Below are 14,414 nucleotides of genomic sequence, written 5' to 3'. Positions count from 1 at the left end.
ATGACAGGCCTGGGGAGTGAGGCACTAAAGAGTACCCTTTGTTCCTTGCTCTTAACACAGGGCTTTGTTTCACAAGCCTTTAAAAATAAATTAGGCTCTGGATCTGTGAATCTCTGCTGTCACAGCAAAGGCTTGGAGAGAGGACTTGGTGGCCTCAATTTTTGCCTTTGATTTAGTCGTTCAGAGGAGATTGGGGCAAGCTTTGAAACAAATGTTGGCTTTTTATGTGAAATGGAATGTGTTTCATGCACGAGCATGATTCTACAAGTGGCAAGAGTGTAAGTGTCACTAAGGTTTACTCTGGTCACCCCTAATATTTTTTCTGTTTTCTTCATCTGTGACTTTGCTGACTGGAGCTAATGTATTTGTAGTTGTTATACACTGAAAGATGAGCTGAGTGATGTTAGCAAGATATTTGTGGTAGAATATCTACACTGCTCTGAGCATTTCAATAAATTCCAGTCCCTCCTCTGCTATGCCAAAAGCTCCCCATTCATCATGCTGATTTCTGGTACAGGTACAGAGCTCTGGCAGGGACTCAAGCAGGAGCTCTGGCCTTCACTGTGAAGCTTTGGATGTAAATGAACAGAAAGGCTCTTAACCCTTTTGGTGAGAAATACGAGGTGGGAGGTGTCTTAGTTTTCCAGCTAAGAGAGCTGGATTTCCAGTAATAGTAGACACCCACAGTTTTCTAAAATTGAAATTTGAGCCTGAGTTTGTTTTTGCTGCCTTAGAAGTCTGCATTTTCCTCTGCTACATTAAGAAAACATTTTAGTTTGTTTGAGATTCCCTGTTGCGTTTTGTCCATATGGCAGAACACTCATGGGATTATATGAACATTATGGGGTTTTAACTGAAAAGAGAGGTTACATATGAAACTACTTTTAAACACAGGAAACGTCTAACCTTAAGAGAAATCATGGTGCTTTTCCTGATAAGGAAGGAGATCAAACTGACCTCCGACAGGGCTTGGGAGGTGGTAGTTCCCCCTGCTTTTTTGAGTTTATATTTGCAGCCCCAGATGCACAGCTGCTTGGGGAGGGAGGAGAGAAGAGGCCAGATCTTGACTTGCCAGACTTGCATGAGAATTTTTATCCAACGTCATTACTTCTCATTTGTGGAAAGTACCAGCTTATTTGAACACAGATTCTGATGATCTCTGAGCTGACCCAGAATATTTTAAGGAATGAATCTGTTAATCATTGTTTCCCTTGCCATGTGCTGCCTGGGCAGGGCTGTGCTAGCATGCATATGGCTTCTAATTTACATGTATTGCAGCAAGAGGGAGCTGTTAAGTGGGAGTAAGACTTGCTGCCATGCTCAGCTTATTTAGCTGGGAGCATCAATCGTGCTGCAGTTCCTCCTGTCCCTTGGCTAGCAGAATAGTCTATCATGAAGCACTTAATGGAAAGGAAAAAAAAAAACAAAAAAACAAGCTGAAAACAAATCCTACAGTGTTTTTCAGGCATGTGTGTGCTGCAAGATCAGATGAGTCAACTTAATATCCACATGTGCCAAGAATGCAACTTCTGTAACTGAACTCCCTTTGTCCTAGCTTGGAGTTAAAGCTTTCAGGGTTCCCTCTTGGACCACTGGAATCTAAATTTAGTGGCAAGCGTGTTCTGACTTTGATACAAACTTGTCTTTTTTGTTGGTTATTGTTAGCTTTGGTGGTCTATGTTGGGTTTTTGTTTTGCTTTGTTTTCTGAACAGATTTGAACGATACAGATCGGGGCGTTCAACACAAAATGCCAGCAATGGAGTAAGTACCTAACTCCATCTATTTTATCAGCAGCTACCCCGTCCTGGTCCCACTGAGATCACTACTATCAGGCTTTTTATCTGCCCAGCCCTGGGTCCTGCATGTAGTGACTAATGGCAGTAAAGAGCTGTAAGAATGTGGCAGGCCTCAAGTGACAACTCTTAGCTTAGGAAGACACTATGGTAAAACATCTGTGTTTAAATCCTTGATGGAGTTTCTTTCCTCTGTTAACTTTTGAGTCCTTGCAGATTTTAGGCATTCACAGTATCCAGAAGCAGTGAGTTCCATAGTTGACAACACAATTTTAGATTTTTATCTGGGTATACTTATGTAATAAATATTTTGTTTGCATTTGATCAAGCCACCTTGTGAATTTTATTTGCCCCACTGTGTTCTTCTTCACTGTGTCTTACAGTTCAGCTGCTCAGGTTAATTTTCTTCATGCCTTATAATTTAGGAACCTCTCTCATCTCCTTTTTCAGCAGCTCCTTTCCAAGCTGAAGGGTTACAGTTCCAATTATTCTTTCAATCAACTATTTTCAAGTTGTTTTGTAGTGTTCAAGAGCAGAGTTCACGATGAATTCATATGTGGCACTCTTTCTATTCAACATTCTTCTAACAGTTTCCTCTATTTACTTTGCCTGTTTGATTGCCACTTCTGCACAGTGAGGCAAACTGCAGCACAGGGTCTGCATTGTAACTTCAGTCACAACAAAGATTTGCTTCTAAAAACTGCTTATACCTCATGTGGAAAATTGTAGCAAATTTGGTTTGACATAGATCTGCTGTTGGTCTGGTGCTAAAAGAAGTGATCTAGGTGACCTCCAGGAGGGTTTCCTGCTGTGCTGAGCAGTCAAACTGAGATTTTTTTGGTGGCTGATCCTTCTTATTCTGCATTCATCACCACGTATCCAAGAGACAGTCTGTTTGGTGGTATGCAAGGGAGAGATTTTTAGGAAGTGCCCATTTTTATTTTTTATTTTTTTCATATTTAGTGTTTCACTGCAAGAAGAAATTTCTGGCATGTGTAACTTGCTGTATTTTTGTGTTCCAACAGGTACTGAATGAGGTGACAGAAGATAATTTAATAGATTTGGGTCCTGGCTCTCCAGCTGTAGTGAGCCCCATGGTAGGAAACTCAGCACCCACATCTTCACTTTCCTCACAGCTTGCAGGGCTTGGTGAGTACCTGATTGAAAGAGTGCTGATGACCAGGAGGCTGCAGTGCCTGGACTTCTTCAAGCCCAATCAAAGCAGCATGCAGGGGCTGCTAGGCAGTCCAGATGTGTGGCTGTGGGAGGAATCTGAGTGCTTGCTGAAGTCCCTGTGACCAGCCTGAGCACCCATGACAAGCCCTTATTGCAGCAGGCTTTGGGATTTACAAGGAGCCATTTTTCACTTGTGGGTCAGGGATTTCTGCTCCCTTTTGGCTCTCCACTACTTGATGAATGTTGCCATGTAGCCTTTGGAAGATTTGGTTATGTGGATTAGAGGATTAGGTAAGCTTTCACAGTCCCCTGCACTGTAGCAATCTGTAATTGGAACCAGCCTGGCACAAAGGGAGAGATTTATTAACCAAAGGGACTGAAGGGAAGGGTGCAGGTTACTGTTCATGATCAAACTTGTACTGCTGCTTTAATTTCTGTTTAGGTATAGCTCTCCATGAAGTGAGTCCGGTGAATGTCCTTGATTCTCCTTCAACAAACAATATTTTAAATCTTTGCATGAAAAAATCTATGAAACTGTTAGGTGTTCTAAATGAAATCAAACCAAAGATTGCTTGACAGGACCACTTGATTTGATGGAATTTTCTCCACCCCTTTTAGCACTTCACTAGTATCTTTTAACTTGATTTGAAACTGTTGGTTTCACAGTCAATAGCTGAGAGACAACTTTGTGGAAAAGACTAGAATCCACACCCAAAGTTTTGGACCACGTTAGTGAGAAATAAACCTCTGAGGATGAGACTGGCAGCAGGTGCACACCAGTTCCCAAACACTGGCTTCTTGATGAGGAGCACTTATGGTGTAGTGCTGCCAGGAGGAATAAGACAATCTCTACATTTAAGAAGTGCATTATTAGCAGCATCCAGCCTGTTCTGGACTCAGGACTCTGTTCTGCCTCTTCATGTGGCAACTGTTAATTAGGTGGTCTCTGTAGCTGTCCTGTGTTGTTAGTGATTTCCTTTGGAACTTCGGTAGTGCCAGCAGTGGGGCTTGTCTATTTTTTGCTATTTCATTGGTTTGCTTTTTTTTCCTCTGGTTGCAGACTTGGGTACAAACAGTGTCAGTGGCACACTCAGCTCTCTACAGCATTCCAATCCTCGTGATGACTTCGACATGTTTGCACAGACAAGAGGCAGTTCCTTGGCTGAGCAGCGAAAGAAGTATGTTGGAGTTTGTCTGCAGCACTGTTTGAGACACAGCTGTTTTCTAAGGGTGTAAATCTGAAACTCCTTGACTTCAGTCCAAGCTAAAAAAGTAGTTCTGGTGTATGTTTTTGTGCTTTTAATCCAATCCTTGTCTTATTCGTCATATGAGCAAGTGGAGAAGTTCCTGCTGCTGGGCAGAGCAGATTGGCTGAGTAATGTTATTTGACTGTCTTAGTTAATGAGCTCACTGGAAACTTGGAAATGAACTTGCTTTTACTTCTTCAGTTGCTTTATCTCATAAAGACTTGTCATCCCATCCACCCAACCAGTGTTTGAGATACAGGAGCATAAGGATCCTTCACCTGAAGGTCATGGATATACTTTGGTGACTGAATTACTGCCATTGAGAGCTTGGAAACAGAATTCCCATCCAGTTAAGCTCTCCCTTTGGCCCTGCACTCAGACTCTCACAGGCTGTCAAGGCCATGCAGCTTGCCTGACCACACTATTCCAAATTTGTTTATATGCATAAGGCTTGCATCTCTAGAGCTGCAAACCTGGCACTTTCAAGGGCATTTAACAGGTCAAATTTTTTTAATGTAAAATCCATGCACTTATGAAATCCTTTGATCCCTGTCAAGTGATACACAGTAAAAGATAGGCTTGGTTATTTTTCTGCATTATTTCTTGTCTCCTTTGGCTTCAGATTCTAGAGGATGTACTGGCTAGCAGCAGTCAGAACATCATCAATATCTTGTCTCAGGCTAAGAAATGTTTTTAAATAGTTTAGCTCAGACTAAAGTTTTCCAGACCAGCTCCGGAAAACTTGGGCCAGCAAATTTATTAGGATTTTTTTTAATCAGCTGTGAATATAGCTATTGGTAATGCCTCAGCTGCAGTATCAGCATTGAGAAGATGTGGTTTACTGTAGAGGTGTAGGTTACCACTGGAGATTTCAGGCTGAGAGCCCTAGTGTGTAATCAGAAAGGAGAAGCATTGCAGAGAGATCTAATGGAGGTCCCTCTGTCTCTTGTGCTAAATGAAGCACAAAACTAAGCCTTCCCACACTGCACCTCTATCTCCTTCTGCAAGCTAATGGAACAAGGAGCAGATATCAGTCCATGATTTCACAAGGGAATTGCTACATCTTCCTTGGACTGTAGGCTGTATAACTGGAGCAGCAGTGAGGCAGTAAGGACAGGAGTGTGACTCCTGCAGTGTGTAGGTGAAGGCTTCTGGGTGCTGTGCTGGGATTTTTGGGAGAAGGCAGCACACTAGAGGAGAAAGTGCTCCTCCTGCCCAGACATGTGGCTCCTCAGAGGGGCTGACTGATGGGTAGGAGTTGGTGTCTGCTCCAGCTCACAGCTCACCACTGTGCTCTGAGAAGTGATGCTATTGCCTCTGTCACCTGACTGCTACGTGTCCCCTCGGTGTAGCAATTTAGGGAGCTTTTTAAAAAGCCACCCTCTATAAATAGTGCATTTCTTTGTCTGCCTCACTGTAGTTGTGTATCATCTGTCTTCCAGTCTTCCCCCCACCCTCCTGCACGCATCAAGGTCAGGCTTCCAAATGTCATCTTTAAAGCTTTGCAAAATGTGATCTGTAATCAGGCCTCTTTTCATAGCCCCCTGCCAGCTCTTGGGCATGCTTACAGTGCCTGATAACCTATTTGCCTGCCTCTCATAATGTCAGTCTTACTCTTTTTTTTTTTTGCTCCCACATATTTACTGAGGCTGACGGTCTTTCTCCAGAGCACACTCCTCTTCTTGGAGTACCCTTAGTGCACTTGAAGTCTTGTTAAGGAAAAAATAAAAAGTGCTTTCAGATTTCCAGGGGAGTAAATCACAGTAGCAAGTGTGTTCTGCATGGCTGGATGCTGGGCTTCCTTCTAATTCTGTGGTTTGTTCCTTTCTTTCAGCGTGACGTATGAGGATCCACAGGCTGTCAAAGGACTGGCGTCTGCCCTGGACGTTCGAAAACAGAACACAGGAGGGGTAGGTCCTTGCTCTGCATTTTGTTATCTGAAGCTGTGTGTAGAATTCAAGCTGTAGGCAGCTCCTTTGACCAAGACTTCTCATTCTGTATTCCAGTAATATGCTAGTACTGGCTATTTTTGAAACTGATATCTAGGAGCAGGTACTTGCTTAGTAATGATCTCTAAAGAGCTGCTGTTCAGCAGGGCAGCCAAAAAGACTTCAAAGCCATAGTGGGTAAATTCTCCTGTGTTCTTGCAGCTTGCCTGGGGGACCCAACTCTTTGCCTAGGATTACTGCTGAAAAGAATAAGTGGGGAACATCTTGTCAACACTGGCGTGCACTGGTTTAATTTGGTTTTGCTTATGAATGTTGATGCAGTCTTAATCTACTAGACTTTGCTCTAAGTGCATGGATAGAATGATAGAATCATAGAATACAGAATCATAAGATACACAAGCAAGTGACAGGGAGAGGAATTAGGCAGCCTGGTTCATGTGCCTTGCTGTAAACCACCCCTGCCTGCAACCTCTTCCCTGTGTCCCAGGGCAGGCTCCTGCTACCTTGGGTGGGCAGAAGAGGCCCACGTGCTGTCACCTCCCAGCAGCTGACATTAGAAACATGTTTGATAGAGTGAGCTTGTCCATCTTGGTCTGCATAGCTCAGGGAAGGCAGAAGCAAAAAGAGCTTTCAGATTGACCCTCAACTCGTTTTGACCACCCTGCTTTTTAAAACTGTCCTGCTCTTTTCTACTCAGCTGTGTGTAAGTTTTTAGGTGACAGAGCAAGTTGAGAGCCTTTTCCCAGTCTAATTTTGGTGTGTGCTGACCACTAGGGAGCATGGCAGAGCCAGTGCAGCAGGCACACACCTCCCTCCGTGGAGAATTGCCTCCCCATGCCTTGGCTGTTCCTGCCCTGGTTCTTTCATAAGTTGAAATGGGAGCACTCAGGGCAGCTGGCATGCCTGGCAGCTTGTGCTCTGAGCCAGGGAGAATTTGTGTTTGGAGCCAGCTGGGGTCAGAGCACAGCTGCTTGCTTGCCTGGGCTGCATCTCAGTGGTAACAGGGCTTCAGCAATGATTTCTTATGGAGCATCCCCCCCACCTCACAAATCTATCTGCTTGTTCCTGTCCTCCTGCAAAAAGGGTAATTTATCACCCAGGTCATCCCTGTGACCAGCTTCAAGGTCAGCTCCACAAAAACTCCTGCCAGCAGTACTGAGGGAACAGGGGGAAGCAGGAGGAGACAGGGGCAGAGGTGCATTACAGGAGTGAGAGAGGAATTGCTGAAGTCAGTGAGACAGCTTAAACCCTCAGTATCACTGAGCTGTGTTATTGGCAAGACCTGGGAAAAGATTTGAGATTCTTCTCTTTGTTCCTGGCTAACCAAACGCAAGGGGCTTGCATTTAGCTACTGGTCAAGGGGGCTGTGTTCCCCTTTGTGACCAGGGGGTCCTTATTTATTAACACTTTTGTTTTCAGCCAGTTCCTCTTGAGGGATGGATGTGACATGTCAGTCACACCAGGATAGCTGCTGCTCTGCCCCAAGTGTTGTCAGTTCAAAGGGCTGTGTCTAAACTAATCTGACGGTCAAAGTTTTTTGGAGCAAACACTTGATGGGTTGTGGAACTTTGGGCTCTGAGATGTTGTAGAGACTTTCAGCCTCTTTTCAAAGGTCCTGATGACTGTATCATGTAATCAGAATAGCTTGCTTTGAAATGCAGCCTTTCCGTAATTGGTAAACACTACTTTTTGTCAAGTGTTGTGAGGCTCGTGGGTGTCTCTTCTTACAGGAAATCAAAATTAACCTCTGCTAAAGTTACCAGCCTTGGCATGTGTAGGAAAAAACTGGCAGTGCTCTGTAAATGAAAGACAAGCGTTAATTTGGGTAGAGAGCTAATTTAAGAACGGCTCTAGGGAGGAGCCAAAAGTTTTGCACCACATTCTTCACACACATCTTGTTCCAGCACAGTTGTCCAGTGGTGAAATTCAGCACATCCGACGTTTCTAATGCAGTCATTCTCAGAATGGTCTGTAGAGAGATGGCTGGTCACGTGGCATTAGCTGTCTTTTAATATGATTTAGCAGCTGGAAACAAGATGAGCTAAAAATACACTGTTTTCTTAATATTGCTTTTCCATGTTGGGAATTGCTTTTGTTACCAGAGAGTTCTTGCGTGATCACAACTGGGAGAAGAAGTGTCCAAGAAACAGTTCTCTAGTGTTACACAGATAGTAGATGAAGGTGGAGTGATTTTTCCCTTTGTTTTTTTTTCCTCTCAGCACAAGTACTGAAATGAGACATAAAGTATTACAGATGATTCTCTGTTATCTGTGATAATGGGGACAAGAAGAGGTACCCCATGTGTATGGGTGTCTGGATGGAGGCACAAAATCACACCAGGGCTGAGCTAGCCCAGTTCTGGCAGGGTTGGTGGGATGGAACTGCTGTTCTCTGCCAGTCCTGAGCAAGCCCCTCCAGAGCTAGAGCTGGCTCTGCATCCAGGCCCTGACTCAGGGATGAGATGCTGAAAGACAAGAAGCCATCTTCAGAGTCTTTGTGTTGCTGTACCACGCAGGCTGCAACCTGCTCAGAGGAGCTGGATGCATCAGTGATCCTTTTAACCTCTGCCACTTGTCAAGAGGGGCAGGTTGAAAGGCTGCCAAAACACTGCAGCAAAGTGCCAGTACTTACCCTCCTGCTCAGTGCTGTCGTTAGAGCTATCGTGATGTTTGAGGCAGAGTTTGTCTGCTGAGGTCAAGGAGGTAAGGAGGGTGTGCTGCAGCTCACAGCTTCATAAACAAGGGAAACTCCACAGCCCATTGTACTGGTGTTTCCAGTGAAGTCTGGCTGATTTTTAGTAGGTCATATGGCCAACACTTTGCTTCTTCTAAGAAGGTGACAAACATCAGCCTCACTACTAGTCAGTGATCTTTATTTTTTAATATCAGCATTGAAGAAGTGCTAAAATTCTGTGAAACTGCCCATCAGAAGTGCAGAGGTTGGGTGAGGTCTGTCCCTCCACAGGGGGGATGCAGCTGCTGCCAGAAGCTGCTGTAGGCAATTCTCTGTCTGTGTGTATGTGAAGTTTTTAACTTGATGCTGTTATATTACTTTATCACGGGTTGTTGCTGTGGTTTCTCTCTTTATGGACCTTTCTGTTCTCAACACAGAGGAGAGGTAAAGGTGGGAACTCAGACATGGAGCCTATAGACAAGTGGCTAATTACACAAGGAATGGTGAGGACTTCACCAGTGAAACAATTCCTACTGCCCACCCGTCCTTTTTTCCTAGAATAACCATCTTCCATTCTCCTCTTGTCCTGCCCTACTCAACCACTTGAAATCAGACAGTACAAGGAGTTTATTTCCCACCTATGTCATTACCTGGGGCAAAGGGAAAGATTTGCACCAATTTCTGATTTATACAGCAGAAAGGCCTGTAACCAACCAAATAATTTGTAGGATCCCACATCACCCTTGGAGGAGGCTTGGAGATCCAATTGGTTCCTTATACTGTCTTGATTTATTTATGCAGTATCCACTTTTCGAGGGATAAACACAAGTCTCATGAATCTTGCTCATAAAGAGGACACTTTCTGTGTGTCTCTGAAGCAGCCTTTGCTGGCTGTTCTTAACTTCATGGTCTGGAATAACCATACAGACGTTGTAGGATAATAACCTAATTGAAATGAGGAATGTAGGGATAGTTCTGTAAGAAAGGAAGGGAATAGGAGAACTGCTATCCAGGGTAACATCTTTCACCCCTCTGGCATTAGGATTCAGACTCCAGAAGGTACAGTAGTTTTTCCTGGCTTTAAGGATTGAATTCCCATGTCTAGTGATGCCAGTGCTCTGATAAAAATGAGCTTCTGAAGATCACTGAGTCTGTGCACATTTTGACCATGTTTGAAGTTGTTCTTCATCAACAAGTTCAAAAGCTTTCTTTAAGAGCAGAAGTCAGAGGTAGGTAAAAATAGCCTCAGCTATGCCTTAGAACCAAGTTCTTAGAAAATTTTTGTATTTCTGGACAATATAATCCATCACTTTAAGTGTTTGAGATTAGTACCAATAATATGCCCTGGCTGCAGAAAGCTTTTCTGAGGCAGTCCTGCCTGCAGTGGAGTTCAGAATGGTGGAGAGCAGAATTCCCTTTGGGCAGGGGTGCTCTGCCAGTGCAGCATGTGGGGCTGGACATCAGGAGGTCCATGGAGCAAGAACACCTCACTCCAGGGAGAGCCTTGAAAATCCCTGACTCAGCTGCCCAGTGCTTAAGAAGAGAATTTAAGGCTGAGAAAATCCAGAGTGTGCTCTATCAAACTGCATCAACTCTGTGAAAACACTTTGTTTTTCATCTTCTAGGCTAACCCAGATTGTTTCTGAGGGCCAGTTTGTGAATTTGCCAGGAGTTTGCACAGGTGATGCATGCACAGTGATTGGGGTCAGGCATATACACAGCCACACAGCCTGTGCAAGCACCCAGAAATGGTTCTGTCTGCTAGCACAGAGCAGGGGGTAAACCCAGCTGTAGATACCTGTCCTTGGGAGCCAGAGTTTGATGCCAGAGCTTGTCAGAGACCCCCAGCTCCTAAGAGGAGAGTGAGAAGCCATAAAGTGAGACTTCCTTTGTCTCTGCTACTGTTGACTGTGGCTCAGAGAGGCTCTTGCTGTTCAGTGGCTCCACTGCAACAAGAGATGTGCTCTGCCACTGCTAGATGTTCATCCATAATGAATACTCCAGTGATTGAGTTAGTTCCTCATCTTTGCCTTTCCACTGTTTACAGGAGCAGGGAAGCATGAAATCAGCACCCCTGCTGTTCATGCCACTCACATCACTGCTTTATTAAAAAAACAAACACAATATTCCTTCATTGGCTTGTGGTTATTCAGCCTGGAAAAAGGATACTGCAGCATTCATGGAGACATACGGATTTGGGGAGGGAAGGGGATCTGGCTGTCCAGCCAGTTGCTGCTCTTGCAAGCCTGTCACCTTGTTTGTATGCTAAATATGAGAGAGAAATACCTAAAATAAAACTAAACTAATCATTAACTCAGTTTCTCTCTTAACTGGCTGTAGTTCTTAACTATATTTATTAATGCAACTTTGTAGCATTTAAAACCAGTGGAATAACTAGCATCCCAGGTACGAACTCCATGTTTTGGTAACTTTTTGTATTTAGGAGATGAGGAGGGAAAGAGGGGTGAGCTGACATTACCCTTACCTGTGCCTGTACAACACTGAGGCCACCAGCAGGGGCTTCTCCACCTGCCAGAGTGGTTTCCACATCCCTCATCACCTGATGATGTTCTTTCCAGACTGCAGTAGTTATTTCAGCATTGAGTTCTTCCATTTCTGTGCACCCTGGACACTAACACACCTTTGCAAAGAGAGGCTCGTTCTGGGCCCCAGATGTGCTCTCCCAGTGAAATTTTGCAGCATTGTTTCTGCTTCAACTTAATCTGAAGCTGAGTTCTGGTGTCAAGATGATTCCAGGACTGTGGAGACACAAACCACATTCTGGTTATGCCTACAAAACAAACGTAGACAAAATGATACCTGCAGAAAATCTTCCTGGTTCACACATCACTTAGGGATGGTAGCTGAGCCTTTGCAGTACTGGATCTGTTTGCAGTGCAGGGTCTGGATTTTTGCAAGTTGGACTGTGCAGGAATCATTCAGGGTCTGTATCAGCAGCTCTGAGACACAGACTTTAGCATAAGGCCACCATGGTTTAGTGCAGGCAATTCCAGTTCCCTTCACATGGGTTTGGGCAGCTGTTGAGTTTTGCATAATCACATACTCATTTGTTTGAATATTTCACCCCACACACATGCCAAGGGGGTATTTGTTATGAAAGTGAGGAGCAGGTGTTGCTTAAGCCACCACATCAGGGCAGATGCTAATTGGGACAGTGGCAGGGGAAGAATGAAATGGAACCAGAATTCACAGAAAGGGGTATCAGCAGCTTTCATCATTGCATCCTGACCACCAGCAGCGTGCCTGGCTGGGGAGGAGATTCCTCTCAGTCATAAAGATATGTGAGTAAAGATTAGATGAAACCTTGGCTGAGATGTTGTTAATTAGCAACAAAGTGGGATTGCCACCATGTGTGCCTTCAATAGAGAGATAGGATCTAAGATGTAGAAATGACTTGGGTGACATGAGACTGATGAAATGTATCATCTGCTTGGAGACTAAAGTGAATTGTGAACAAACTGAGGAAAAGGTGTGTGAAGATCTCATTTCTCCCCTGTAGAAGGACCCCTCTCCCTTTTGAAGGCAAGCAGGCGTGGTCACTTGCTCTGAAGGCCACATGGCTTTCATTACCTGTCCAGCCATGGCATTTTTCAGAGGGCTGTACACAGAAAATGTGATACCCCATGTGAGTGAAGGCTTTGGATGTCTGGACATGCCTGTTGGATCCAGACTGGCTGGTTGTTTGTACAGGCACAACAGGCTGTGTTGGGGAACTCGCTGCTCCTCAGCTCTTGCCTTCCCCATCTACACAATGTGTAAACATGGTTAGAAGTAATCAAGTAGCTAATTAAATCCTTACATGTAAAGTCCAACGTGTTCCAATATTGAGGCCAGGCAGCTATTTCAAGATCACAGCAGCTTTAAATAGATGGTAAGAGTGTAGTAGTAAGCTGGAGTAGACTGGTAGCGTGGCTCTTAGTGCTCTAGTTCTGCTGCCCTAGGAATGACAGACCTTCCTTTACTCTTACTAACTATGGGGGGGGTAATGAGTAGCAGCTAACTAAGTATTGGTGTCAGCTTGGTTTAAACATGTAGAAAGAAGTGGAATTAACTAAGCTACTACAAGGCAGTAGTCTAGCAACAATTAGCATGAGCCTTGTTAAACATTTTAAGAACATTAATGAGCTCACCTAGAGACCTGAATTGTCATTTCATACCTGCTTCTTTTCCAGTGGGATCATTTTTAATAGAAATAAAATGTGGTAATAATAACCTCAAACTGTCTTTTTAAGGGTAGAATATTGGATTCTATGACTTCTGAAGAAATGTATTGGCAATACTCCTTGGCTTTTGATTGCTAGTGAGAACACCAACACAATCTAACTTTGATAAGTATGAACTTGAATTCCAGGTTCCTGTGGGCTGTGTGGGGTTGAACTCAGCCTTCCTTTTCCATTTCCCTTTTAGGTCTGTTGAGATGATCCCATTTGTAGGATTTTCCAAAGACTAACTAAAAAAGGAATTTGAACAATGAGCCCAACTTTTAATTAAAGCCAGTTACTTAAAGTACCCCAAAATATTTGGTGACTTAATTTCCATTTACTTTGAGTGTAGACTTTTTAAAAAAAAAATTACAATATCATTAGAAAAACAGCTCTTGCAGCCAACTCTGACTATCTAGGGAGCTGTCTTGCCAAGACTGACAGCTTCACTAGACCGTGTATGTTTGCATAACCAAAGTATTAACAAGTATCCCATTCTGGAGCCATTCCTCTATTCCATTCTCGAACCATTGCCATGCAGTCTGTGGCTGCCACTGCTGTTTGTTCCCAGAAACTGTTGTCTGTTTTTTCTTTTTATAATGTGTAAACTAGCTAATTTATTTTTACATCGCTTCTGTTGTGTTTTAGGGGATTAGTTTAACAAAATTCCCCTCCACATTCTTCAGTGTTGGGCCCTGGTAGGGGGAGACTTGCCAAATACACAACTGGCTGGCAAAAAAAAAAACAAAAACCCTGTGTGTGGTCACTTTTGAATGAAATATAAATGGTACAACATTATAGTTAAAATATTTTAAAACTTCCAGTTACTCTTGAGAGTTTTCACCCTTCCTTTATTCTTGAACAAATTAAACCTGACACATTTAACCCATGCTTTATGGAGAAAATGGGGCTCAGAGTCTGAGGAAAGGAAATTGGAAGCTTGAGCATGGAAGGAGCAATAGATGCAAACCCTTAGTGCTTCTTTAAGTGTGTTGGAAGGTGGAGGAAGCTTTTTTTAAAAGGTCAGTGCTGAATAGCAAGTGTTTGACATGCTCAAATGTTTATCTTGCATCTCATTCTGCTTCTTATATATGACCAGTTAGATGTGTTTCTGTGCTTCTGAGTTTTTTTTATTTATTTTGTTATATGAAGTAGGTCTCTCTGAAAGTAGAAGTCCTTTTTTTTTTTCCTTTTTTTTTTTCTTTTTCCTCCTTCCTGTTGCAAACTAGCCAACAGCTCTGAAGGCTGCACCTTCCAAAGCTTTACTTATTATGTGAAGTATTAACCAAGACAGGAGAGAGACAGCAGGGAAACTTCTGCCATAAATTTTAGGTTGCTGTAGGCTGAATAAA

At 43.5% G+C, this 14,414-nt stretch overlaps 1 protein-coding gene across 4 annotated transcripts in view; it reads left to right on the top strand.

Moving 5' to 3' along the window:
- The window catches only part of TOM1L2 (target of myb1 like 2 membrane trafficking protein), a 56,918-nt gene that overhangs the window by 31,388 nt on the left and 11,116 nt on the right, over window positions 1–14,414 (top strand). For 2 of the 4 annotated variants that reach the window (XM_071760391.1, XM_071760392.1), the window contains exons 9-13: window positions 1,714–1,762; window positions 2,820–2,943; window positions 4,031–4,148; window positions 6,052–6,127; window positions 9,277–9,342. In XM_071760391.1, coding sequence (XP_071616492.1) covers window positions 1,714–1,762; window positions 2,820–2,943; window positions 4,031–4,148; window positions 6,052–6,127; window positions 9,277–9,342 — 433 coding nt within the window. The remainder of the gene's footprint in view (window positions 1–1,713; window positions 1,763–2,819; window positions 2,944–4,030; window positions 4,149–6,051; window positions 6,128–9,276; window positions 9,343–14,414) is intronic. The other 2 variants (XM_071760394.1, XM_071760393.1) reach the window with 1 other exon arrangement.

This window comes from Heliangelus exortis, chromosome 17 (genome assembly GCF_036169615.1).
Source record: "Heliangelus exortis chromosome 17, bHelExo1.hap1, whole genome shotgun sequence".
Taxonomy (NCBI): Eukaryota; Metazoa; Chordata; class Aves; order Apodiformes; family Trochilidae; genus Heliangelus; species Heliangelus exortis.
Note: the sequence above shows the minus strand (reverse complement) of the source record. Positions and strands in the feature narration are given on the sequence as shown.